General features: G+C 47.4%; 2 protein-coding genes across 4 annotated transcripts in view; one reads left to right on the forward strand and one right to left on the reverse strand.

Annotated features, from left to right (window-relative positions):
- Positions 1–18,367, forward strand: part of LOC126520662 (uncharacterized) — a 60,841-nt gene extending 42,474 nt beyond the window's left edge. Inside the window, exons 5-6 of one of the 3 annotated variants that reach the window (XM_055063528.2) lie at positions 13,714–13,996; positions 18,071–18,201. In XM_055063528.2, the coding sequence (XP_054919503.1) occupies positions 13,714–13,996; positions 18,071–18,081 (294 nt within the window). In that variant the 3' untranslated portion in view covers positions 18,082–18,201. Of the gene's footprint in view, positions 1–13,713; positions 13,997–14,871; positions 14,906–18,070 lie in introns of those variants that run through there. The other 2 variants (XM_055063523.2, XR_011893377.1) reach the window with 2 other exon arrangements.
- Positions 18,368–19,436: 1,069 nt separating this feature from the next.
- Positions 19,437–27,757, reverse strand: BCL7-like (chromatin remodeling complex subunit BCL7B-like protein). Its single transcript, XM_050195825.3, has 7 exons — positions 27,523–27,757; positions 26,797–26,855; positions 24,769–24,785; positions 23,652–23,736; positions 23,086–23,157; positions 21,299–21,424; positions 19,437–20,462 (listed from the first exon to the last, which is right to left on the reverse strand). Exons 1-7 carry the CDS (start codon positions 27,612–27,614, stop codon positions 20,371–20,373), a joined length of 543 nt encoding a protein of 180 aa, XP_050051782.1. The 5' UTR covers positions 27,615–27,757; the 3' UTR covers positions 19,437–20,370.
- Between the last annotated feature and the right edge of the window lie 152 nt (positions 27,758–27,909).

Raw genomic sequence — 27,909 nt, forward strand, 5'->3', positions numbered from 1 at the left:
GACCCGACCGGGCCAGGAAGGACCAGTTTTGGGAATGCAAGAAGCACCAGGTCGCCTCGCCGCTCGAGGGGGGTGCTTGCCCCGCCAACGACAGGCCCCCCTTTGCGCCCGAGGAGAGGAGCTCCCGCTATCGTATCCGTTAAGCGCGGCGAACCGAACACTGCGTGCGCCCGGTCCGCGACCACCGCCGCCACCGAGATCGCCGGCATCATCATCCTCCATCGCCGCGCTGAACGCGCCACGATGTCTGCGCGTCGGAGTAATGCTGCGAAGCCGTTGTTAACCGTGATGACGTTGACGACGCTCCTCGCGGGTGTCGTCGTGATCGTCTGCTCGAACCTGCCCGAAGCAGACGCCAGCCTATCGCCCGAGCACCTGTACGCTTTGGCGGTGGGCCTCAACGCGTCCGATGACGGCACCGCCCTCGACAACAAGGTGAGTGAGTTTAAATTGAAGCGCACGATGCTATAAAGAGAAGGAAGAAAAAGAAAACAAAGATAAATTGTGAGGTTCAACGACCCGAAGCTGTACAGTGGAACCTGAGGGACGCCGCATAGTGGAGGGCTCCGGCTTAATTTGCACCACCCGAGGATGTAAATTTAATCCGCACCTAATTTTATTACACGGGCATAAATTCTGCACTTCGGCGGGGGCTGAAATTAAAAGAACAGCGATATTATAATTTGTGGAATACCGATTAATACAACTGCTACACGAGGTTTATTGACGGTTAGCGGGTTCAGCGCAGTGAGTAACCGAGCAGTCCCGGCCAAACGACAGCGCAAGCCAAAGCAGCGACACCCACCCTTTTGTCTTTGTGTTCCTCACTTCAGGAGCCGTGCGACCGCAGTAACGTTTGTGCTATCTCCGTCGTTACACAACGAATCATTGCGGCGTCGTTAATTGTGACTACGAGATATGTGAGGAAATACTCTTGCATGCGCTTTGTGGAAATTGTGGAGGCTGCAGGCTGCAATTTGCAAATCTGACTGCATTGAAAGCTCCTCAAGTGTTGAACATGCAACTGAACAAGCTGAACATTTTATTCGTAAACGTGTCGGAGATGGTGAGCTCCACGAATCCACGACGCAGGTAATTGCAAACGTAAGATCTGTAAAGATCAGTGCACGTTTTGCTGACGCTTAATTGTAATAACCCCCTTGAAGCTACTGTACATCTATATATCCAGGATACGCGTTGTGTCACCCTATTTTCGCTTAAAGGGCCCCTCACCAGGCCCCATAGCAAATTTTGTTTATACGCTGGAAGTTGTTACGTGTCCTCTAGGGAGCGTTCTGCCGCAAAAATTTTTCAAGTCGGCTCATTAATCGCCGAGATAAAAATATTTCAGTGCCGCGAACCCACGATTTCAGGAGGCGGGCTCCACCGCATAGCGAGACTCCCTCTCCAATCACCCGTCTAGCCTTCGCAAGCGAAATTGCTTCCCTGCGTTCTCCCGTGCCGGACTTTGAGGATCGCGTGACACATACGTCACGAGCTCCGCCCTCACCTTTTTTTTATCCTCACTTTTATTTTTCGGCGATGCGCACTTGCGCTGGCGGCGTTACGCGCGAGCTGTTATCGTTTCGCTCAGCGCACGATTTTGCGCGCTGTGCACAAGGACGCATGACTCGCGGTATAATTCAGTGCTACACGAATACTGAGGCAGAACAAGTGGATCGCAGAGCACGATCACGCGCTGGAACACGGTAGAAAATGATAGTTTCGGTACCTGCGCACGCGACCGCACAACTGTGGAAACAAGTAGACGAAGCGGAAGTACATCTCTCTTGCTTCGGTGCGTAGTAAAGCAAAAAACAAGCACACATTCCGTTTGTGTGTTTTATTATTTCTCTAAACTTCAATTCGTCAATTCAAGTGACAGATCACACAAATAACAGATGGTGCCTTGAATAATTCTCGAAGTCATGTGTCACCACGAGCGACGTCACACTGCGGACACGACTACGTACGCGCAGGGGCACGAGTACGTCATCCTCCGGCTTGAAGCGCGGCGGCCGCGAGAAGAAGGAAAAACGGCGTTCGGTTTGAAATTTCAGATCTTTCCGCGGCGCGTAGTGACGTAATACTTTGCAGACACGATCTTTACCACGCACGTTACCACGCAAGGAATAAAGCGGAGGAGGAGGGTACGGTGAAAGTGTGAAAAGCATAGTACCGCGCAAGATATGGCTCTGCGGCGACGACAGCTACGAGATGGCGCCAGAGTATTGCGCCGTCGTCTGTTCACCAATGGCATGCGGAGAGCGCGTCGACCGATACCATATATGGAAACAAAGCGCTGCATGAGCGGAGGTCTGTTGTCGGCGACTACTGTGAACCGCGCCCACGCGTCACGCGCGCTGCCTCTCGCGCATCTTCTCGCATGTCTCGCAGCATCTTCGTAGCGTTCAGCTACGAGAAAATGACTGGGGAATAAGAGCCCACACCGAAGGCAAGGGTGCAGTTTAACACAGTGTCCCACAGCGTCAGCTACCACGATGCGAGGACGTCCTTTCTTTATAGGTATCTTTCTACTTCGGCAGAATTAAGGTAGCTGTGGAATCTCTGTAGATATTTTCCAGGATATTTACGTAGGCGGTCTGTACTCCTTGATTACGTAATGTCTAGCTCTATGACTGCTGGTATCTCTACTGAACCAAGTGCCTTTTCGTAATCTATGAAAACTATATATAGAGGCTGATTGTACTTTGCGGATTCCTCGATTACCTGACTGATGACATGGATGTGATCTATTGCAGAGTATTCCTTCCTGAAACCTACATGTTCTCTTGGTTGACTAAAGTTCAGTGTTGCCCTTATTCTATTGTACATTATCTTGGTGAATATTTTATATAATAGTGGAAGTAAGCTAATGAGCCTATAATTTTTTCAATTTTTTAACGTCTCCCTTTTTGTGGATTAGTATAATGTTTGCATTCTTCCAGTTTTCTGGGACCCTTGCAGTCAATAGACACTTTTCAAAGCATTATGTCTCCATTTTTGATTAAATCGACTGTTATTCCATCTCCTCCTGCCACTCTTCCCCCTTTCATGTCTCGCAAGGCCCTTCTGACCTCATCGCTAGTTATGGAAGGAGTTTCCGTATCTTGTTCACTACTGTTTCAAATGTAGTTATCCTGAGTCCTCTGGGTACTGTACAGGTCAGTACAGAATTCTGCCGGTGCCTTTACTATACCTTCAAGATTTCTGATGATATTAGCCTGCTTATCTTTCAGCGCATACAGCTTGCTTTGTTCTGTGCCAAGTTTCCTTCCCACTGATATCAGGATGCGTCCATTTCTTACGGCTTCTTCAGTCTTTCTCATGTTATAATTTCGAATATCACTTATTTTCGCCTCGTTGGTCAGTTTTGACAGCTCCGCGAATTCTGTCTTGTCTCTCGAGTTAGACACTCTCATTCTGTGTCGTTTCTTTATTAGGTGTTTTGTTACTTGGGAGAGCTTGCCTACTGGTTGCCTTGGTGCCTTGCCTCCCACTTCAATTGCTACCTCTGAAGCCAGCCTAGTCACGGTTTCATTCATTACCTTTATGTCAGCTTCATCTCTCTGTTCGAAAGCTGCATATTTGTTTGCGAGTACCAGCCTGAATTAGTCCGCTTTTACCCTTACTGCCTCTAGGTTGAACTGTTTCTCCTTGACCAGTTTTACTCGTTCTCCCTTCAAATTGCGGTGAATCCTAGCCCTCACTGATCACTGCACTTTACCCTACCTATCACTTCTACATCCTGTACTATGCTGGGATCGGCAGAAAGTGTGAAATCAATTTCATTTCTTGTTTCACCATTACGGCCCCCGCAGGGGCGTCTGCGTGAGCAGGCGTTTGGTGTGTTGCGACACCACGTGCCCGAGCACACGAGGGTTGGCCCCTCTCGCCGCCTCCTTTCCTCTCTACATCTTTTTCTCCACACACCCCATTCGCCGTGCAGGGCTGTTGAGGTATCCTCATGTGAGAGACAGTTACGGCACTGCACTTATCCCTTCCATTCTCTTTAATTTGACTTCACACACACACACCATTACGGCTTTTCCAGGTCCGCTTTCTGTTGCTACGCTTCCTGAAAAAGTGTTCATTATTCTCAGCTTATTCCTTTCTGTCAATTCTACCAGCATCTCTCCTCTAGCGTTCCTAGAATCGACGCCGTAGTTGCAAATTGCTTGTCAACCAGCCCGCTTTTTTCCCCACTTTGCATTGAAGTCGCCCATTGCTACGGTATACCGAGTTTGCACTTTTCTCATCGCTAATTCAGCATCTTAATAAAACTGATCTTCTTTGAGTGGATGTTAGAGCGTAGGAGACCTCCAGAGTAGCAGAGGATATGGCCGTTAACCAGTACAACATAAGCCTCACCAGTTCTAAACTCGCTAAGGCCATTGATATCCCAAACAATATCTGGTAGCTCCTCGAAGAGTCCTGCAAGCTAGCCTCACTCGACAGAATTCGGCTGTTTAAAATCGACTACGTGAACTGCCATCGGCACAAGGAACCGAATAAAAAAATACACAAGCCTATAAGTTATCGCTCATAACCACCGCATTCACTCTGGCAATCTTTGCAGTCTTCTGACGAATACTTCCTCATTGCATGATCAACAAGAAAATCAGAACAATCTTCGCGTACCGCTTCGGTAGCAGCGAAAGCCTTTTAGCTAAATATTTCCCACATGAAGCCCTTAAATAGCACAAACGCGATGTTGAAGGTCATATTTGGAAGGAACACAAAGTCGCGCCGGCAATTTCGCAGGCGATGGCGTAGCTAACAGAGGTTTAAAGGAGTACTAACATGCAATTTTCGACGTTGCATTTGTTCGTGTTAAGTGTCCACGTACGGTATATCCTTAGGGAAAGTACTGGCCAGACACCGGAGCATCCTAAATATTGTTACGAAGTGATACGTACATAAATGAAAGCGATGCTAGGTAGAGCGATGAAAACGACGGTGAAGACGCTTGCGCGTGGGGCGGATCAGTCATCGTCTCTTGCGCTACCTTTCTTTGTCCTTCGCCTACATCTGGCCTCCGTCACACTTTGGTGGAGGTGCGGGGGTACGTCACGCCTCGCAACGAAACTCCGCAGCGACCGTCGTTTCGGACGTCTGTCTGCAATGGCGGGAGACACGGCGCCTGCACCAGCGCCCGCCACATCAACGGTCGTGCTTGTGCAACCCCGGGATACTGGCACGTACACCCGGCCACAAAAGTTTACGGACCACGGGATCGCAGAAAACGTTCAATTTCAAAGCAACCTGCAGAAGTAGCCAGTAGAACTGCATACGAAAATGTTCTTAACATAGTCTAGCCGATGGCCGAAATGCAAATACCAGGCTGCGTTGTGAGATTGCAGAGATATTCCGCTTTTTCTCAAATTTCATGGTCCGTAATATTTTGTGGCCGGGTGTACGTTCTGCGGTTCCGGTGAACCGGACGTTGAAGAGTGGCTGGCGGAGTGCGAACGCGTGAGTGCCAACAACCGAGGGGAACCTACCCTGGTGGTGGAAAATATTCGACGCCAAAGGCACTGCGATTGTATATATGGTTCGATAACCACGAATCAGAGCTCGGGAGCTGGGTGGGACACCTGCAAAGAATATCTACCAGACTCGTTTGGGAAGCCCGTTGTCCGGAAGGTCGCCGCGAAAAAGATGCTAGCGTCACGTGCGCAGGCGTCTACAGAATATTACGTCACGTGCATAGAAGTCACGTGTTATCGTGTTACGTGTTGCGTCACGTGTTATCGCTACGCCGAAAGGTCGACGCTGAGATGCCGGGGGCCGACAAGGCTGGGTATATCTTGAAAATGATCGCCGACGACACTTTCAATCTTTGAATGAGCGATTTTTTTTTCGCAGTCGACGCCGCTATATAATAGAGTGCCGGCGCATTGGTCACGCGTTTGCCCGGTTTCCCAACACGGAAGCAACTGCGAAGAACACGCGGCAGCCTAACACAAACTTCGTGGCGTACGCTCTCTTCCTACCGAGAGCGGCGATCCCCTACACTATATCGCGACCTTGCTGCGTGGAACGTCAACCGATATGCTTTAACTGTCACCGTATTGGCCACGTTGCGCGTTACTACGCCACCCGGTAGCCCCCGCCGCCTCGAACATCGTCTACCCCTTACCACCGTCCGGACAGCAGCCGCTTGCCGCCTTCAACCCAGTCGTATTTGCCCAACTCCGATGCTCCCACAAGGATAAATAGTCGCTCCCCGTCGCCGCGTAGTCACCACCACTCATGCTGACCTCCACGCCGTCGCCCGCCGTCTCGCCCACCGCCGACTGGCCGCCCGTCGTTACCCCTTTAGATTTGCACGTGCCTATCGGGAAAATTAAATCTTCCACCACAAATCTTATTCTGACGCTGCCGACGAGACGAGGCTCGTTAGACGTTGATGTTGATGGCTTCGCTATTTCTGCGCTCATCGACACTGGGGCGCACATCTCTCTAATGAGCGCTGGTCTTCGTCGTCGCCTTCATAAAGTGCTCACGCCTGCCGCCTCCCGCATCCTGCGCGCCGCTGATGGAGGGAGTCCTGCCGTTTTTTTTTTTTATGTGCACCACCCCCGTCTGCATTGCTGGTCATCCCGTTTCCGTCCAATTTGTCGTCATCGAGAAGTGCCCCCATGACTTAATCCTATAGCTTAGATTTTTTGTCCGCTCATTATGCCCTCATCGATTGTGCAACAGGTGCTCTTCAGCTTGAGCTGCCCCACCTTCCCGGCATTCCAGCCCACATACCACCACGCTTATGCTCTCGCCATCACGTTCGCTTGTCGCCTCAAGCTGACACGCACGTTACTTTGACGTCTTCACGCGATATTCCCGATGGCGACCGACTACGTCTTGTCTCCGATTGTCGACGTTCTGTCAGCCCGCGACGTCGCCCTTGCTCAAACCATTGTTTCGGCTGCTGACAATACAGTGGTCGTTCCCCTTCTCAGCGTCAGCCTGTTGACTCAGGTTATCTCGCAAGGCACGTCGCTGGTCACCATTTCCGCGCTTGATCCCTGCAAGATTTGGATGCTGATGTTTCGCCACCTTCTTACTCCGCCTACTTTGTTCCTTCGCCTATCGACGAGATTACCAAACTTATGAGAGAGTTTTAGAAATGGGGACCCAAGACTCTGGATGCCCAGGCCGCGTTGGGTAGGCTGCTCTTGCGTTTAGAGGAGCGCGCAGCAGAGTTTGAGAATTGGGTCAAACGCAAACAGCATTGGGTCGAGCGCTCGGGATGCCGCAGTGGGGAAAATAAAAAGGTGCTTGAAAGCACAAAAGAAACGTTTTTCTTACAAGTGAAAACAAACAGAATGTTTTTTTTTTTTTTGAGAAAGAAGGGCAAACAACAAAATGTAATAAACGTAATCACTGTGTTAGTCGTACGGATCTCTTGGATATTTCGCAATTTCTCCTTGTCCATGAGGGCAAACCAAGACGGCTTGGGGACTCGCGCTAGTTTTCGATTTCTGGGTCTTCGGTCTACGCGAACACAAGGACCCAAGACTGGCTTGGGTTTTGTGCATGCGCGCTTCCAGCCCGCAATTTCTTTGTGTCCCCAAGCCACTTGGGTCCCCAATTCTAAAGCTCTCTGATCGCTCCCGATCGGACCCAGCCACCTAGGCCTGCATGGCCTTCATGGAACCCAATGTTTTTCGTCCATCGACCTCCGGTTCGGCTATTGGCATATTTTAGTCGACCCTATGGAGCGCGACAGAACTGCCTTTATTACGCCAGATGGTCTGTACGAATTCAAGGTCATGCCGTTCGGACTGCGTAATGCCCCAGCAACTTTCGAACGTATGATAGACTGTCTGCTGCGGAGATATAAGCGGTCCATCTGTCTATGCTATTTAACCTCGCCTAAGTTTGACACCCACTTCACCCATCTTTCAGCCGTTCTTGCCGTTTTCCGTAGAGCCACTCCAGCTGAACTCTGCCAAGTGCCGGTTCGGGCGATGTCAGATAACTATATGCTCGGTCACCTTGTGAGAGCGGCCGGTATTCCGACAAGGTGCGAGCAGTGCAAAAATGTACCGTGCCGTGCTCAGCCAAAGATATCGAATTTTCGCAGGATTATGTTCCCATACTTTCGTCGCTTTGTCCGGAACTTCGTAGACATCACCCGCGCTCTTACTGAACTTTTGAAGGCGCACGTTCCCCTCGCTCCCGAAGCAGCAGCTTCGTGCTCTCCCCTCATCCGTCTGCTCACCACACCACCAATCCTGGCCCACATCGACCTCTCATCGCCTAAAGAACTTCGCCCCGATACGAGCGGTCATGGAATTCGGACTGTGCTTGGCCAAAAACAGCATGGCAAGGAACGTGCAATCGCCTATGCCAGTCGCCTTCTTTCATCGACCGAACGGAAATTTTCCATCACTGAACGCGAGTGTGCGGCTTTAGTGTGGGCTTTCACTAAATTTAGGCCTTACTTGTTTAGCCGAACTTTTGCTGTGGCTACAGACCATCATGCCCTCTGTGGGCTCTCGTCACTCAAGGATCCGTATGGACGTCTCGGTCACTGGGCACTACGGCTCAAAGAATACCCGTTTGTTGTCCACAAATCTGGACGATTGCACCAAGACGCAAATTGCTTGTCACGTCAGCCTGTCGATGCTCCCGACCTCAATGATCCCGACTCAGACGCCTGCGTATTGTCCACCCTTGCTTCCGATGATATCCCCACCGGACAGCGACGAGGCGCATCTTTACGGCTCATCGTCGACCGCCTAACTTCACGACAACGTTCTGTATCGTCGTAACCTCAGCTCAGATGGCCCACAGCATCTCCTTGTCCAACCTCGCCATCTACGCTCCAGTGTTCTTCACCAGCTTCACGATGTACCGATTGCCTTTCATCTGGGTGTCTCACGTACTTATGCCTACATCCGATGTCCGTTTTTCTGGCCTGGCATGTACCGTTCCGTGCTCTGCTGCGTCACTGGTTGTGAATGTTGCCAACGCCGCAAGCGCCCTTTAGCGCTGCCTGCTGGCCAGCTACAACCTATCGATATCCCTGCAGAGCCATTCTTCAGCGATGGCCTTGACCTTCTAAGTATTTTCCGTACGTCCCTATTGGGAAATAAATGTGTTGCGGTCGCGACGGTCCACGTCACGCGCTTTGCAATCACCAGGGCATTGCCTTCAAGCTGTTCTAGACACCGCTTTCTGCTCCACGACATAATGCTACATCCAGGGCGCCTCTCGGCAGTTATTCACCATTCGCGGGAGGTACTTCCTCTCCAGAGTGGTAGATAACCTCCTTCCTGTCTGCTGCACTGAGCATAAGCTCACCATCGCTTATCATCCACAGACGAATGGCCTGACTGAGCGCCTGCACCGAACGCCGAGATGCTGGCCATGTATGTTTCACCTGATCACCGTGACTTGGATAGCACGTTACCATTTGTAACCGCCTTCTTATTTAGTTTCGCCATCTGAGCGCGCTAACAGGATGGCTCGCTGGTGTAATGAAAGTCGGGGGAAACGTTTCACTGCAAGCGGCATGAGAACCAAAGAAGACGGACCTGCGAGCGTCTTAGTAGTCTAAGAAGTTATAAATAATACCTTGACAGGACATCTCTTTGTCTATATAGATGTCAAACATGCAGTCGCTGTCCGCGCAAATGCTTGTCACAGGTGCGTCATTCCATCGATGCGGGCGCACGGCAAGGAACTTCTAGTTCCTTAATTATTCAGGGCACTACTTTCGAATGAACCCGAATATGCTTGTCGAAAGTATAGTGCGAGGAGTTTGTTAATACGAAGGGTGCCTTCACCTCCTCACGCATTTTTTTTCTTTTTTTTTTGCGTATGTAGTCACGACACGATCTCGTGATGACGATTGAGGGCCCCGGGAGTTTTTGAGAATTTTTTTGATAAACCCGGCATCATCGTTATTTTTCTTTGTTTTAACGATGAGCGCTTTCCGGATTTTTTTGCAATAATTCGAAAGCGCCGCACCCTAACCATAACGTCACGGCAGAGTGGCTGGCGCTGTTCCTGTATGGTGCGCTGTACAATAGTTGGTGTGATCTTCGCCGCTGCCGTAGCGCTCAGTTTTCAAGAGCAACACTGCTTGCTACACGCGTCGTCGTCAGATCTTGTCTGTATATCTCATGACCTCACGGTGTCAATGACACCACGCAGCTCCGAAATTTCTCGACTTTAGCATCAAAGTCAGGCCGCCATTGGAATATGAACCTGGCAACGTTTAACGCTAGAACGTTATCTAGTGAGGCGAGTCTAGCAGTGCTATTGGAGGAATTAGAGGGCAGTAAATGGGGTATAATAGGGCTCAGTGAAGTTAGGCGGCCAAAAGAAGCATATACAGTGCTAAAAAGCGGGCACGTCCTGTGCTACCGGGGCTTACCAGAGAGACGAGAACTAGGAGTCGGATTCCTGATTAATAAGAACATAGCTAGTAACATACAGGAATTCTATAGCATGAACGAGAGGGTGGCATGTCTTGTTGTGAAACTTAATAAGAGGTACAAAATGAAGGTTGTACAGGTCTATGCCCCTACATCTAGTCATGATGACCAGGAAGTCGAAAGCTTCTATGAAGACGTGGAATCGGCCATGGGTAAAGTCAAAACAAGATACAATATACTGATGGGCGATTTCAATGCCAGGGTAGGCAAGAAGCAGGCCGGAGACAAGTCAGTGGGGGAATATGGCATAGGCTCTAGGAATAGCAGAGGAGAGTTATTAGTAGAGTTTGCAGAACAGAATAATATGCGGATAATGAATACATTTTTCCGCGAGCGGGTTAGCCGAAAGTGGACGTGGAGGAGCCCGAATGGTGAGACTAGAAATGAAATCGACTTCATACTCTGCGCCTACACTGGCATCATACAAGATGTAGACGTGCTCGGCAAGGTGCGCTGCAGTGGCCATAGGATGGTAAGAACTCGAATTAGCCTTGACTTGAGGAGGGAACGGAAGAAACTGGTACATAGGAAACCAATCAATGAGTTAGCGGTAAGAGGGAAACTAGAGGAATTCCGGATCAAGCTACAGAACAGGTATTCGGCTTTAACCCAGGAAGAGGACCATAGTGTTGAAGCAATGAACTACAATCTTATGGGCATCATTAAGGAGTGCGCAATAGAAGTCGGTGGTAACGCCGTTAAACAGGAAACCAGTAAGCTATCGCAGGAGACGAAAGATCTGATCAAGAAACACCAATGTATGAAAGCCTCTAACCCAACAGCTAGAATAGAACTCGCAGAACTTTCGAAGTTAATCAACAAGCGTAAAACAGCGGACATAAGGAACTATAATATGGATAGAATTGAACAGGCTCTCAGGAACGGAGGAAGCCTAAAAGCAGTAAAGAAGAAACTAGGAATAGGCAAGAATCAGATGTCTGCGTTAAGAGACAAAGCCGGCAATATCGTTACTAATATGGATGAGATAGTTCAAGTGGCTGAAGAGTTTTATAGAGATTTATACAGTACCAGTAACACCCACGACGATAAGGTGAGAGAGAATAGTCTAGAGGAACTTGAAATCCCACAAGTAACACCGGAAGAGGTAAAGAACGCCTTGGGAGCTATGCAAAGGGGGAAGGCAGCTGGGGAGGATCAGGTAACAGCAGAATTGTTGAAGGATGGTGGGAACACTGTCCTAGAAAGATTGGCCGCCCTATATACACAATGCCTCATGACCTCGAACGTACCGGAATCTTGGAAGAACGCTAACATAATCCTAATCCATAAGAAAGGGGACGCCAATGACTTGAAAAATTATAGACCGATCAGCTTACTGTCCGTTGCCTACAAAGTATTTACTAAGGTAATCGCAAATAGAATCAGGAATACCTTAGACTTCTGTCAACCAAAGGACCAGGCAGGATTCCGTAAAGGCTACTCAACAATAGACTATATTCACACTATCAATCAGGTGATAGAGAAATGTGCGGAATATAACCAACCCTTATATATAGCCTTCATTGATTACGAAAAAGCATTTGATTCAGTCGAAACCTCAGCAGTCATGAAGGCACTACCGAATCAGGGTGTAGATGAGCCATATGTAAAGATACTGGAAGCTATCTATAGCGGTTCCACAGCCACCGTAATCCTCCACAAAGAAAGCAACAAAATCCCAATAAAGAAAGGCGTCAGACAGGGAGATAAGATATCCCCAATGCAGTTCACAGCATGTTTACAGGAGGTATTCAGAGACCTGGATTGAGAATAATTGGGGATAAGATTTAATGGAGAGTACCTTGGTAACCTGCGATTCGCTGATGATATTGACTTGCTTAGTAACTCAGGGGACCAATTGCAATGTATGCCCACTTACCTGGAGAGGCAAAGTAGAAGGGCAGGTCTAAAAATTAATCTGCAGAAAACTAAAGCAATGTTTAGCAGTCTCGGAAGAGAACAGCAGTTTACGATAGGTAGTGAGGCACTGGAAGTGGTAAAGGAATACATCTACTTAGGACAGGTAGTGACCGCAGATCCGGATCATGAGACTGAAATAATCATAAGAATAAGAATGGGCCGGGGTGCGTTTGGCAGGCATTCTCAGATCATGAACAGCAGGTTGCCATTATCCCTCAAGAGAAAAGTGTATAACAGCTGTGTCTTACCAGTACTCACGTACGCGGCAGAAAGTTGGAGGCTTATGAAAAGGGTTCTACTTAAATTGAGGACGACGCAACGAGCTACGGAAAGAAGAATGATGGGTGTAACGTTAAGGGATAAGAAAGGAGCAGATTGGGTGAGGGAACAAACGCGAGTTAATGACATCTTAGTTGAAATCAAGAAAAAGAAATGGGCATGGGCCGGACATGTAATGAGGAGGGAAGATAACCGATGGTCATTAAGGGTTACGGACTGGATTCCAAGGGAAGGGAAGCGTAGTAGGGGGCGGCAGAAAGTTAGGTGGGCGGATGACATTAAGACGTTTGCAGGGACAACATGGCCACAATTAGTACATGACCGGGGTAGTTGGAGAAGTATGGGAGAGGCCTTCGCCCTGCAGTAGGCGTAACTAGGCTGATGATGATGACAGGTATTTCCCGACATTCATACTTGCTGTATATATGTGGCCTTCTTACGATCGCGATCGAGGAGCGTATCGTAGATGGGTTCTCTGCAAATTCGCACGCGTCTCGTTTCCCACGCAATAGAACGAAGTTAAAGTGGTCACCAGCGCACTGTGCTTCTTCCATTTTTTTAAGTATGCAGCAGATATCGTGCTTGTATACTCACGCATGCCCACCTTTCAAAAGCTGATAGCGCCGAGTGCAATGCCTGCGGTGTCGAGGAAACTATAGAACATCTACTGTGCTACTGCCCATCTTTTGAAAATGAAAGACATGACCTCTGCACAGCTCTCAATGAGATAGAAAACCGTTCACCTTGAACAAGACCTTGGGACCATGGCTTCGCATATCGCAGCTATACTAAAGGCCACAAAAGCGCTGCTGCGATATTTGAAAGCTACCGCATTGAGTCAGCGTCTTGTGATCCGGACTAAGTGACCGAACGATATCCCCAGAGGACTTTCTCTTCTTCCTTTAGTCTTCCCGTCTACTTTCTCCAGTGTAGGGTAGCCTACCGGGCTCAGTCATTTGCTCTCTATCTCTCTTCAAAAAGAACTTAGCCTAACGGTACCTACGAAATGCTATTCGCAAAAGCCACGTTCAGCGACAGTTCCGGCGCTAAAACGCGCGCGCAGGTGGACGAGCCCGGCGGGGACGTGGCCGGCGGCGACCAGCGACCGAGCGGCGGCCGGCAGCTGGACCTGGGCTTCGGCATCTACGAGATGTGCCCCTTCCCGCTGAGCTTCATGCACGCGTGCGAGACGAGCGACCAGTGCAAGCAGACCGGCTGCTGCGCCATGCACGCGTTTCCCGGGACGCGCCGGTGGCAGAGGCCCTGCTGCGTCGTCTCGCGACTCGTCACGCTGGCGCGCCTCACCGGCTCGTGCATCAAGAGCAAGGCCACCCGGCCAGAGTCCGGTGAGTGCCTGTCGTCTTCCCGTTGTGTGTGCACCCTGTAGGCGAGCACACGGCGATAATGAACCTACGAATGAACTACGGTATACTATAGGGTCCCGCGCTATCCAGTAGGGACGACGTAGCAAAATGTTACTATAGCGCGAGCTTCTTTATATAGAGATATTCACTCGAAACAAGTGGTATGGCCAACAATACTGCTTTAAACCCTCGCCAGGACACGCGCAGTACAGAGGCGAAAGCAGAAAACTGCAACGGTTGTAACGTCGAACCTTTTGCACTTATCCGCCAGCGCTCCAACGGAAAGTGAATAAGTGCGAATCCGAAACAATAGGTTGCGACGAAGGTGGTGCGAAGTTTCGCCAGGAGCCCGTTGCGAACTTAGTGACGTATCGGTAGCTTACACGTAAAGCTTGGATTCTATAGCCTGGCGATCGCTCTGATAAAGCATGTGCGAGCGGTAAAAAAAGAAAGGTCAATTTATTATTATTACCACGTTTTCAAGCGATATATGCCATACGCCCGCTTTGCGCAAGTGCCCGAGTATCCCGACAACAGCAAGATAAATAACCACAATGCAAAGGCGCGTAACCCATGTAGCGCTCCAAGCGGGGCCATTGTATTCCCAATGTTGGGCAGACGATATGCCACGTAGGGCCAATATGTCGCCCAATGTGCCACAGCAGAAATAGTTTCCTGTTCTGCTGGGGCGTACCTGCATCACAGGAAAATCAGCGCGGTTTTTTTTTTGCCTTTCCTTAAAAATAACTAGCAGCACTTACAATCCAAATTTGCTTAGCGCTGCTGTTGAACATCTCAATGTAGAAAAATGCGCAAAAAAAAAAAGCCAGCAAGTAATGCCCAGCTGTGTTTCTTGCAGAGGTTGTGCGTCTGGGCTTCCCTCGCATTTAGGCAAGTATCGACTACCCGGCGGCCATGCAACATGCACAAATTATACAGATGCTATATCGAAACTATACTTTTGCTAAAGTTCTTTTTTTTTCACAGTGTATCCGATGGTCACGATGCATCGATGTCTCGATTGTTTACCACGTGGTTTCCGCTTTAAGTTGCAATACAATCGTCTCGCTCTCAGCCTTAGTTACAGCGAAGATTCGCGCGGCTCGAAATAGACTGAAGAACAACGGCAGATCGGGCGAGTTGGTGGTTTTCCACAATGTTTAAAAACAGCGCTGAGATACACACGGCGCTGACTTACAACTGCGTTTATTGGAAAAACACGATGGCTTTTTTGAAGCCTTACATCAAAGGTGCGCGTCTGCTCCATGTGAACAAAAAGCACTTCTCATTGCCAAAACATTGCCTCGTGGTCGCGGGTGAGATTAACACCTTGTTCACCCCTGTTCAACAAGCCCATTCCCTTCAAAGATAAGGCTACGGAAGGCCGACTAACACACACCCACTATCTGTTTCTCATTATGTGGAATGCTTCCGCCACCTCCCTTGTATTGCTATCATTGCGCACAACAGGATTTTTGTGTCATCAGAGAACGGTTTACACTCGCGTTCGAAACAATAGACGCATTCGTAAGACAGCACCATGCGTGTTCCATCCTCTTATGTTGTCCGGTGTATACGTCTTCAGCGCTGTTTTTAAACATTATGGAAATAGACGCGGCGACGATCTGCGTCGAAAATAAATAAAATTGCCCTCGCGTAGTTTAGGTTTCCACGTGCTCGCCACCCGCGATCTCGTCTGTTCAAGTTACGCATACAGTCGGCGAAAAGCATACGCGCTACGTTGCCTGCTGCCGCCATGCTCGTTACTAAAGCCCAGACCACACGTACGCTAGCGGACGCGCGCGGAAGCTGCTCGCGTCCGCGCGCCCACGCAAGCACAGATAGTGCGGCACGGCCCGTATGGGCGTCTTGCGCTGGAGTTTGAGGTATAGTGGTGGCGCCTGGTGGCGGCGTGCGAAACGTCATCTGGGTAGTACCGGCTTAGGTAGTATTGAGCCCTGGCTGTGGCGAAGCACGTTTCTAGCTGAGTTTTGCGTCGATTCGCACTTTCTTCAGCCCTGTTGCGAGTGCGAAAAGGCTCGTCACTTCTCACAGACCACGCCAAGCACGCTCCGAGCTAGCCGCAGCCTATAGTTTAACGAAAACGGACTCTCCGTGAGACGTAATGCCGGAAGCAGAAGGAATCGGCGACGCCGATCCGGAGAGACCTAGCTCAGCCTCGAAAAAAGCGTCACCGTCGTTACTTCTGCGTCTTGGGCTGCCATGAACAAGAAGGCCTGAATCCCAACATCAGATTCTACCGTTTTCTTTCAAGGCCTCACGAAGCGGAGCGTCGGGCGCGCTAGATAGCTGCAGTTCGTCGCGCTGGGTAATTAAGCGAAACTTCGCGCCATGCTGACTGCTTCGCCTGTCTTGAAGCTTGCTTGATCATCTGTGTTATAAAATTCAGTCTTTTGCACCTACAGTCCCGACGGCAGACCGACATAGCAGCAGGCATGGCTGGTGATCCACGATTCGAGACCCGGCCACAGCGAGAATTAACAGTTCGACTGGTGCGAATTAAGTGGTGAAGTGACCAGGTGTGTGCACAAATGACCACAAATGGTCGGGCTGATTCGGTGACAATTCACCACACCGCTACGAGCAGCACAAGTTAAAGAGTTAAATGTGCTCAGCCTTGACCTCTATCCAGCACGTTGAGGCAGCGCAGCAAGGTAGTATTGACTGCAGCACATCAATGTTCGAGCGCTGTCTTTAAACATCAAGCGAGCAGCGCGCGAGCTTGCGCTGCAGCGCGATTCGCACGTACGTTACTGCGAGCTCATATGCATTGCATCAGTTATTTATCAGTTGCTAAAGGGACAGATGGCCGCTACTACAGTGCAGGCATAACTACTTGTCTAGCGGCATGCAGTCAACGAAGATTGCAGGAGGCCGGCCGTTTCGCGGCATGTCGAAAGACCGCTGCCGTCGCGGTGCGTACCGTCGTGCGCTAGAGCAGTTCCGTACATGTCTGCTTATCGCTGCTGTGAATTCATTTATAGCAAGCATTTCCTCGCGTTTGTGCGCCTGAATCTAGCAGCGTGCAAACCTTACCTGAAGTTAAACTCGCTTCACTTGCGATTGACACCGCGCTAAAACTTCGCCGCTTATTTCTGGAACGGCGTACACGTATTCGGCGTTGCATAATTTATTGCCTTTACGCAGCGTGCCACACCTGAAAAAATCTTAGGCGCCCGATATTCGCTGGAAGCCGTGGTACAACAAAACTGAAAGTGGCGGGTCCATATTGTAAACGTGCTTTCCGAAGCAGACGACCGAGCTTGGTACTACCCAGTTCAGGACAGAGGGCGCTTTTTAGCACCATTTTCGCAGCGCCCCCTGGGCAATGCAAGGGCCCAATACGCTTCGAAACACGGCGCAATCTGCCTCGCATCGGCGCGCCTGGCTAAGCAGCTTCGGCGCGGTACACTCAATTCTCAGCGAAGCAGACATACCATGCAAGAAAGTGCTTAATCTTTCCTTTTTGTGCTCATCTAACAGCTCTAAAAATGTAGCAGTTACGTTTACAGATATCGAAGCATCTCGAAATACTGTCAATAACGTACGAAGGGGCGTCTTCCAAGGCATCTACGAGGCAGCCCAGTGAGCGTGCGCTGTCGTACGTCCTTGTGGATGCAAAACACCATTCCTCGCGAGGCTCGGCAGGCGCAAGACGCGCATACGCGAACTTGCGCGCGTCCGCAAGCGTACGTGTGGTCTGGGGTTAAGGCGTTACAGCGCAGAGGTAAGGCGCCTATGCATGTGCCGACTGCGCTAATGAAGGCTTTATCGCACGAGCATAGCATCGTGCTAACACGCTTTATCATAGCACGGCGAGCGGAACGCTAAAATGATCTCGCACAGCGCGACATTCTAAACGCAGCGCGTCGATGGAGCCGTTTCATAAAGTATCTTGCCCGCGTTTACTCGAGCTCCGCTGTAGAACGCGCCACACGATCACGCAGGGATGCCCGCAACAGAAAACAGACTGCACTGCATGCATAGAAGCGCCCGATCCTGACCCGAGCTTGTGTGCTGTTCTGACTGTTCTAGATGACGACTGATGTGATGCCCTTCTTGTCCATGGCAGCGTGCCCTGCCAACTTAGTGGTAGACGAGTGCGGCGACCCGTGCATCGGCAACGAGGACTGCAAGGAACCGGGACTCGCCTGTTGCCGCTTGAGCTGCGACGACGAACGAGGATCCTTTTGCTACGCCGTGCACGACAACCGCTAGAGCATCCGTCCTACAAACTATTTATTGCCCAGAGCCACCAGGTGCCACCTGCCCCCCTCCTCGCCCATGTGCAGCGCTCAACCATTAGTGCCAAATAAACTTCTCGACCAACAACTCTCTTCATTTTCCATTGACAATGGCTGTGGCACAGGGGATCGGCCAGAGCACCAGGTAAGACGTATATGGTCAGAGCATGAAAGGCATAGGTCGCGTGGTGGAGCGAGTCGGGTGGTGCAGAATACACAATTTCTTACAGCGCTACCTAGAGAGAAAGCGAGAGCCATTGTCAATGCAAGCTCCTTAAAGAATGATGTGGCACCATCGGAGTGCCGGGATATGGAAGGTTTGGCTCGCCTCGAACGTGGCTTGGCTTAAAACATGGTAATGCCTGTGCAAATAAAGTTTTCTTGCAATTAGGTTTTCACAAAAAGTCTTGGTTATGCTGCAATGCAGCGGAAACACATACAATTGAAAGTGGCACACAATGAGCAACACCTCCTCGTCTTACATATAAATTCAGGGACCTGATGGGAGTACCACTCACGTATGACATACGGGAGTAAATACGAGTTTTAATTTTTAAATGCAATGAATCATCAATATGTATATTCAATTATCAATTAAATTGAACCAGACACTGACAGGCACAATGGCCAGCACACACCTTTGAAAGGTGTCCTGGTTCTACAAAACCGGTATTGATTAAATCCTCCGCTTGCATACGTCCCAGTGTATGCAACAGCAACACGACAGTGACTTACAATCCTGAGTGGAGATGAATGTACAGGGCCAATGACTCTTGGGAGTGAATGCATGAGTTGGGCTACATAGTCAACCACTCTTGGGAGAACACCAATTTCGTTTTATGTAGTTCAAGAAATGTCATTATCAGTACCCCTGAAGTGTTACTCTTTCCAGATTTGGCACAGCAACAGTGAGAATTAAATGTCATCTCATGTGTTTCATTCAGGTGCCTAACTAGACAATAAATATCCACCAATTTTAAAATGCACAATATCAAAGGTGCATGAAATAATATCCAGGAAATTTAAAATAGACAATATAGCTGCTCACACTTCACCAAAGAAGGCACAGATTTATTGGACAAGCTTTGCAAAGTATGATTTGCAGTTTCAGACTAAGCAAATGTACCTAATTGAGCAGGAATAAAATAGCACATGAATTGTTTGTTTTATGCTTTTTTTTATTATATCCTGTAGTACACAGGTTCTCGTAACGTCCTAGATGTTTCTGTCAGACAACTCAATGCAGAACGTCCACAATGAACATGACAACAAATGAAATTGTTACAGGCATAATTTTACTACTCTTGCTTATCCACAAGCAAGGTTGAATTTCAGTATTCATTTTTTAAATATCCGCAGTTTCCATAGTCATAGCCTATATCACCTGAAGGTACTGTCACTTCAAGACAAGTGAACAAACTGAAACGTAGCAGCTCATTAAACCACATAGGACACACTTAATCAAACTACTTAACAGGCACATACTCAGGCTAGTAATATTTCAATATAATGAGCCGATATCATAAGCAGGCAAAAGGCACTGCAATCACGTATGGCCTCCATGCAAGATCAGTGGAAGAGTGGGGCATCAAGGCAGGTGGCAACGAATATTCAACAGCTGCTAACAGGTCATTCCAGGTCTGGATTATATATGTACTTCACCTTGGTTGATACAGCTGTGCTTGTAGATAGCCAATCGCAAAGAAAAGATGTGGAATGCATAACTGATTTAAACATCTACTGCAGTAGCTATGTAGTTAGGAGTACAGTTGTGCTATATTCCAAAGGGCATTCCGAAAGGCCACCATTCTCTTTCAACCATAATGTGTTACAACCCTAGTCAATCCTATTTTGCGTTACACCACGTAACACAGAATATGTTGCTATGTATCTCTACATGCAAACGCACACGCTTTACTCGATCGCACGTTCCCAGTTCTCCTTTCACCAGGGCTGAGATTCGCACTGACCCTTTCTAGCAGCACACAAGATGTGATGATGGGCACAGGATGACACAACATGGGTGATTCTTACAACATAAATGTTCGGTACTCATGATGATGGCAGAGATGACGATTGGCAGTGATGCTACTATGCCTTAGAGCAATCGCTGTTCATCTTCAACTTCTTCAATGGTGCCTCTGTGCTGTCCTCACTGGATTCATCTCGCCTTGCTGAGAGGTCTGCGTGCAAAGAAAAGTACCAAGAAATATCAAAATCCAGCAACAATGACAGGGTATGACAGGCACGATGCCACAGAATAAAACATGCCAGGGATGTGAAAATCTGAACACTGGATCAAAAACCACAAAAAGCCCTCGTTGACTAGGCCGAAAGGTTCACTCCTGGTGAGGGGCCATCCTAGGATTCGGGCCTGCCAGATCATAACTGAGCAGAATCTCAATAAAGTTGTTACCACCTACCTTATTGCTGATGAAAGACAAATTTAGCATCATATGCCTACAAAACCTCTAGAGCCTTGAAATGAAAAAATAAAAGGGTGACAACGATGATGACACTATAGGCACACAGCGTCAACTTGTTTGCCATCAACTTACACTGTGCAAATGCAGTGTTGGCTCCAGCACAGCATGTTTCAACCAAGTTTTTTGCTGCGATTCTTCCCAAATAAATGAGATTTCATCTGATTCTCGACTTCAACTAGCCTTAAGCTTACCTTTTCATTCAATATTAACCAGCCTCTGGCACTACTGTGTACAAATCTGACAAATTGAACACAAATTTATAGCATAAGTTTCTTCACAGCGGCACAACTACAGAACATGTACAACATTGTATTTATGCACTAAAACTTGATCAATTCAAAAATAATAAGAGTACTAAAAGCTACACTCAAATAAGGTCAAGTTAGGAGTAACAGGAACTCGACTGGAGCGAAGCTATGGTGTGCTTTGCAAGCTAGGACGCTGTGACCACGTCTTGTCAGTTTGTGGCCATGGAATGCTGCAGCATTGTTGCAGCATGAAATTTTCCATCAAATAAACCTGCCATGCCTTACCTCCCTGAGAGTCTGGAAACTGCGTGTCGCTGCTGTTTTCAGTAATGCATGTACTGGATTCTTCTGGTCGCGAATCCCTTAGAACATGACTCTCACCCTGAGAGTCCTGGCTGAACTCTGAGAAACCTATATGTGAGAGAAAATAAAGGCATTGAAACACTGAAGTTATTGAGCCCCGTCAGTGTTATATGGTATGCATAGCACATTCTAAACAGTGGCACACAAGCAATGCTGCAATGGATGCCCCCAAACATGCAATGTTTCTGAAGTCGTGAATATTCCCATTCCTTGCATGCCCGGAAAAAACAGTTGCGAGGGTCGTCCACCTCCAACCCGGGACTTTTTTTCTCTCCCTGTTAGATGGACGCCAAGGCTGGAGGTTTTGTATGCAGTAGAAATTGGCACCTGTGTCCTGTTACTCGTAGACGGCGCTCATTTCCCGCACTTCTGGATAGACTGTTATTCAAGATGGCAAACAACAGTGTGAACGTCTACGTGGAACAGTGTGTTGTGATGAAGTTTTTAGTGAACGAGGGCGTAAAATCTGCTGAAATTTACAGAATACTTCAGGCTCAGTACGGTGATGCTCAGTCGCAGCAAGACATTTGAATGGTGTAAGCGCTTGAAAGATGGCTGTATTTCTATAACTGACGATCCCGATCGTGGTGGATCACAGCCCACAATAGTCCTTCCTGAGAACATTCAGTCCGTGGAGCAGCTGATCGTGGATAATTGTCGCATAACCTGTCGTGAAATTGCAAGGGTGTGTAATCTGTCGTTAGGAACAGTGAACGCAATAATTCATGATCATCTGTTGTTCCGAAAAATGAGTGCATGCTGGGTCCCAAAGCAGCTGTCTGCTTTTGACAGACAGAGAAGAGTCGAAGTCTGTAGAGAACTGGAGGAACGCTATGGAAGGAAAGGGCCAGGATTTTCTGAATCGCATCATGACATGTGACAAAAGATGGGTTCACCATTGCACCCCAGAATCCAAAAGAGCATAGATGCAGTGGAAGCATGCGGAATCACCACCTCCCAGGAAATTTCGAACAGCTGCGTCTGCTGGCAAAATGATGGGAAGTGTATTCTGGGATAAACAGATATTCATTCACGTTGATTTTTTACCCTTGGTGTCACTATTAACAGTGAGTATTACTGCCGTGTTCTGCGTGATGTGCACAAGAGTTTACGGAAGAAACGTCCGGGTTCGATCACAAAGGGTGTGGTCTTTTTGCGAGACAATGCACAACCGCATACCACTCAACGCACATTCCAAACAATCCAGGAGCTTGGCTGGCAGATATTACCACACACCCCCCTATAGTCCTGGCTTAACGCCAAGTGATTTCCACCTGTTTGAGCCCCTGAAGGAATTCCTTGGAGGAAAACATTTCAACACTGATGATGAAGAATAATGGTGTCCTACAATGGTTCCATCGTAATAATAAATATTTCTATGCCGAAGCATTTCAGGCATTTGTTAAACGCTGGGGTAAGTGTATAACTGTACCTGAAGGTTATGTGGAAAAATAAATCCACTTTCCAACACTTTGAAATTTGTTCTTCTATTCGTTTTTAAAAAAAAGTCCCGGATTGACTTGAACAACCCTCGTATTATGGGCTGTAGCCAATTACAAGTGCCTTACTCTTGTACTCCCAATTATTGTTAATGAAAGAGAAAATCTTTGATTTAGATGATCAAGAGGTAACAGAAATGTAACTGTTGCACAAAATTATTTGTTCAGCTTTTTTAAAAGAGAGTTATGGTAAAGCTACTCAACACTCACCAGTGAAAGATTCCTCCATGCCTTCAGACATGTTTGAATTAGACTTGTCTTTTCCTACCAAGGACTGGGAGTCTGCAAGATACCGAGACATAAAAAAGAAACACCACATAGCAATCAAGAGTCAAAGCTGTGCACACTGTTTAACCTCTTTCTTGCCACAAACAAACTGGGTTCGTCAAAGTGCTTCTGGCAAAAATGGCCAAGGACGAGCTCAGTTCATGGAAGGTACTTTTCATTTTTTAGCAAAGCCATGGACGAACTGGTTCTGTCTCAGTGCTTTGTCAAGCTTCTGGTAGATTGCAGCACATTATTTGCGGGGCAGCACAAGCAGAAGCAAGTTTATACTGGTAGAGAAAGTAAAATATGTGGGCAACTGAGATATTTAAAAATAATTTGGCCATTCTTGGTCAGGATTCGGGACCGCTTGTGGCATAGCACAGAAGTGACACAGAAGCCCCACAATTTTCATTGCAAACGCACAAACATGTGTAATTTACAGCTACAGGGAAACATTTACAGCAGGGTTCACTGCTGGTCAAGGCAACAAAGGTTTCATCCATGCTTACCGTCATTTTTGATGTCATGTTTGGCTGATGTTTCAATGTTTTCTTTGTTACTTGAAGCTGTTGCTACTTTAGTCTTTGCCCTTGCCTGGGTAGTAAAAAATAGAACTCTTATGACAGCATGTCTACATGTGTCTTAAATATAATGTTATTTCAGTCAAAGCAGCACACACAAGTACATAAGACATTCTGCGCTATCAATATTTATAAGTTTCAGATGTCAGTAGCAGCAGCGCAAATTCATTCTCTTGTCAGCAGTGATAGTGCTCCCAAACCAACTTTGCGAAAACCCTTACATGCACAATCACAAGCACAATCTGCCATCCCACCGAAAGCCGAGAATAAATTGTCAGGTACTCCACTAGTTGCACTAGAATAACAACTCGACACCAAAACCACCCCCTCTGACGTGGCTTATTACAGGGGTGAAGGGTGTTGTTTCTGCCAGCTCAAAGTTTTCAGCCTTCTAGAGTGGCATGCTATAGCCGATCAATTATGTCACACGTGAACTGCCAATGTGCTGAGGCTCCCTCTTTTGAATGTGATATCTGCATACCACGTCTCAAATTTGGTTATAAATGTCTTCGAACAAGACACTAGAAGAATCAAACAAAACAAAACTTTCTTCGAATACAACTGTCTTTAAATTTCTAAAACAAAACATACGGCATAGCCACAAATTAAGCAAGTTAAGCTTTTGTTATATATTTCCCGACTCTACTCGTTAATGAAATTTTGTCTCCCAAAGTGCATAAACCACTTGTGCAAGCAGTATTTGCATAGCTAGCAGGGTGCTTTCATTAAAATTAGATACATTAAATATGAAGGCACTGTAAAATTCTTTGATGTGCTATGATGTCGTGTAAAGTGCCCAGCCTTGAAAACTTCGAAATCGTGGCCAACAAGGTGCACATTGAAGCTTAGTGTGACGATTAAATAGCTGCTCATAAGCCACAGCTTGCACTCACATAAGCAGCCAGTAATTCAGTTCTCTGTTTGCATTTGTCCACTGAACAACCCAATGGCTAAACAGATAGCAACTGGAAGTTTTTAAGAACTTCCAAATATGAATAGGAATCTGAATCTAGGTATCCATAGCGTATAAAAGATATTCACATACCTGGTCTGTACTTGGAACTGTAAAACAGAAAACGAAGTTGTAACAGCAGTACATTCTCACATACCCCAACTGTTAAATAAGACTTTCCCCTATCATGGCTTACTTAGTACAATGCTAGAACCTATTTGTACAACCCTGAAATCGTTTCAAATTAAATAAGATATTTTACAAATATCAGTTACTTCAAATGGTGCTAGGAAGTTCATGGTAATGTGTTTCAAATTACGACAACCTGTTTATTTGTGCAATAGTTTTCAAAGCCTGAATTCACGGGCTAATGAACACTGTGTCATGCTGTGACAAGCTTGGCGCTCTGGCATTTTTCAATAAATGAAAAGCTATGATGCAATTTATATCGTCCAAAGCAATCACATTTCGATTACAGCAAATATTTGAATTATAAGCAGAACTTTGGTAAATACGAAGAGGACTTGGCCAATGCAGGAACCAAACCATCGTAAGCAGTCTCCATCATGTTCCAACGTATTCTTGATGTTGGCAAGCAACATATTTATAACCTGGAACTTTACTTTCTACAGCGTAGAAAATTTGCTGCCAAAGCTGTCACACCACACATACTTATTGCACAGTTCCTCAGGCATACACAAAACAAACTCCTTGCAGATGTTTGTTTGGATGATTCTGTCCTGCACATGTGCACTTTATATTTGATGGTGTGCCTCGTCATACTTCGCTTGCAAAGTAAAGCCATCAGCATCTGGCAAACATAAGCTTGGCTCCTGCTGCCTGATAAACGATGGACATGGGTTTTTTTATTGTTATTTCTTTTAGGGGGGGGGGGGAGAGCTACTGTTTCAACAGTTACCACCAATATCATGAGCCCAATAAATATTGTCGCATTCAAGATCTTGTTTCTCATTGGCTGCCTCGTTCTCCTTAAACAATAGCTCTACACAACAAGAGACCGTTACATTTATCGCAGCATCCTCACTCTTCTTGATTTGTCATCCCTCCTGCATTCTGTCAGCAGTGCAGTTATGTGCAAGTGCACAAGTACTAAGTTGGCTACCCTGCAGAGCTTGACAGACCTGCAACAACTCTAGTCACAGACTACAAACCTGCCTGAAGTGCAAAACTCTCAGTGTGAAACAATCTGAGGCTCAAAATGCCTTTAGCCGTTTTTCTTTTTTTTTTTTTTCCTCGTCTCCGCGTAATATTCCAAGAAAATGGTGGTGTCACAGCTTGGCAACATGGGAAAGCTATTCGCCAGTATGTAGCTGCAGCTAACGTTTTCTTTCAAAGCACCCTCAGCATAAGCAGTGGGCAAGGCAACAAGCGATGGTTCAGAGCTCGAATCTGAGGTGAGGTACCACTCCTGTGGATTAATTTCTTTTATGTATGTGGGGCTGTGCAGTGCAGCCAACTTACAGAGATGTACGGGAGGCCCATTTCCCAGCTTGTGGCTGACATGAAAATTGTTTCATGTTCTCACATTTACTGAGATCAAAAAACAATTTCTTGTTGGGAAAACATGATCAAAATGACATAGTGCAGTCACCCTGCCCCAATAACAAATAGAGAAAACCGACCCATGTTCCTGCAACAGCTCGCATGTGCACAACACATGACCAGTGTTGTTTTTTTTATTTCCGGACAAATCAGGCAAGAAACAGTGCTAAATGTGCTGAACAATGCAAAGAAAAAATGAAACCTTGTTGCAAAATTTGAGCCCGAACAAAGCAGCAGAATGCACACTCTCATTTGATGTTAGATTAAAAACGCAACTCACTGTACTATGCCACGACTTGATTGAGTTGCTGCTAAATAATATACAAGCCAAATTTTGGCAGGCATGACATTAATGATAGGCGCAATTAAGCCTTCGGTAGGTCAGCAAGCTACACTCGGGTCATGAGTGATGCGATTGTGTAGGCCTTTGGGTTTCAATATTGACATTTTTGCGTTGCACCGCCAGTGATATGTTGCCACCGAGCTCAGGGTTAGAGCCCGCGGCCTAAAATTCCGGGAAAGCATGGCTTCCTTTGTTGGCTAATATGTGGTACTCGCCTGGGACCCATTTGTAGATTTTCATGCTCGTGTCTCCTATGGTAACCCATTTCTTTTCCCTGAAAACAATTACACATAAGCAAAGTTCAGTGTTACGCGATCGGTGCGTACGAACGAGTCACATTGACAGGAAACTTCCTAGCGAATGGCAATGATGAACGTGCAAATGTGTGGGCAACGTAAACGTTTAAGAGAAGCAAATGACCTAATCAACATTCATAAAATGCAAATACGAACGGGACAAACGCTTTTTAAAAGTATCACACGGTAAAGCAGCACGAGATTGCAAGCACTGAACAATCGGCCACTGCCCGAAACTAGAAAAGTACGCCCGGGGGTTTGTCTCCCTGCAGATTATGTTCTTTTTTTTTCTTTTTTGTTTTTTTTAAACGTGTTGTGCAAGCGCGTCCGCGTAATCATAAGAATGACGAACACGCTAATGTCAACGAATAAACAAGCGAACTGAAGCAGAGTGGCTTCAGAAGCTGTATTACAAGCGAGGGAACCACGCATGGCTTCATAGCAACCATGTCTGCCGTACAAGGCGTGTATGAATGTGCGGCAGAGGTACGTTTGTGGGCTTGTATACACGTTCAGGAATGCGGTTGCAGCGTGAGGCGTCGTAGTCACTATTTTATATGCGGCACACGCAGCTTTGATCACAGTTCTGCGTGAGCCGACCGCGGCCCACCGAGACGCCGGCAATATGCGGTATCGATTCCCTACCATTTGCGAACCTTGTCGATGGCTTGCATGACCCTTTTGAAGTCGTCCTTGGCCCGACTCCGCGTCTCGGCGCGCACGGACCTGGACATCATTGTCGTAGCTGCTAACGCGAGCGATCACTAGACGCAGACGAAACTGTTCAGCGCCCCAGATGGGTCTGCGCCGGTTTAAAGTGTAATCGGACAAAGGGCGCGCGTCCACCCGCAGCTTCCGCTATCAAGGAACAAATGCAGAGGAAAAACCAGAGTGAAATTACGACAGAGGCGCCACGAGCGGCTGCCTCGCAAATCTTCCAAGATTGTTATTGTGTAGCGTTTCGAAAGTTTTTAATAACGCAGCTAAAATAAGTGCAATATTATTTTCAATAAGATATAACTAAATTGAAAA

Source organism: Dermacentor andersoni, chromosome 3 (genome assembly GCF_023375885.2).
Source record: "Dermacentor andersoni chromosome 3, qqDerAnde1_hic_scaffold, whole genome shotgun sequence".
NCBI classification, from domain to species: domain Eukaryota; kingdom Metazoa; phylum Arthropoda; class Arachnida; order Ixodida; family Ixodidae; genus Dermacentor; species Dermacentor andersoni.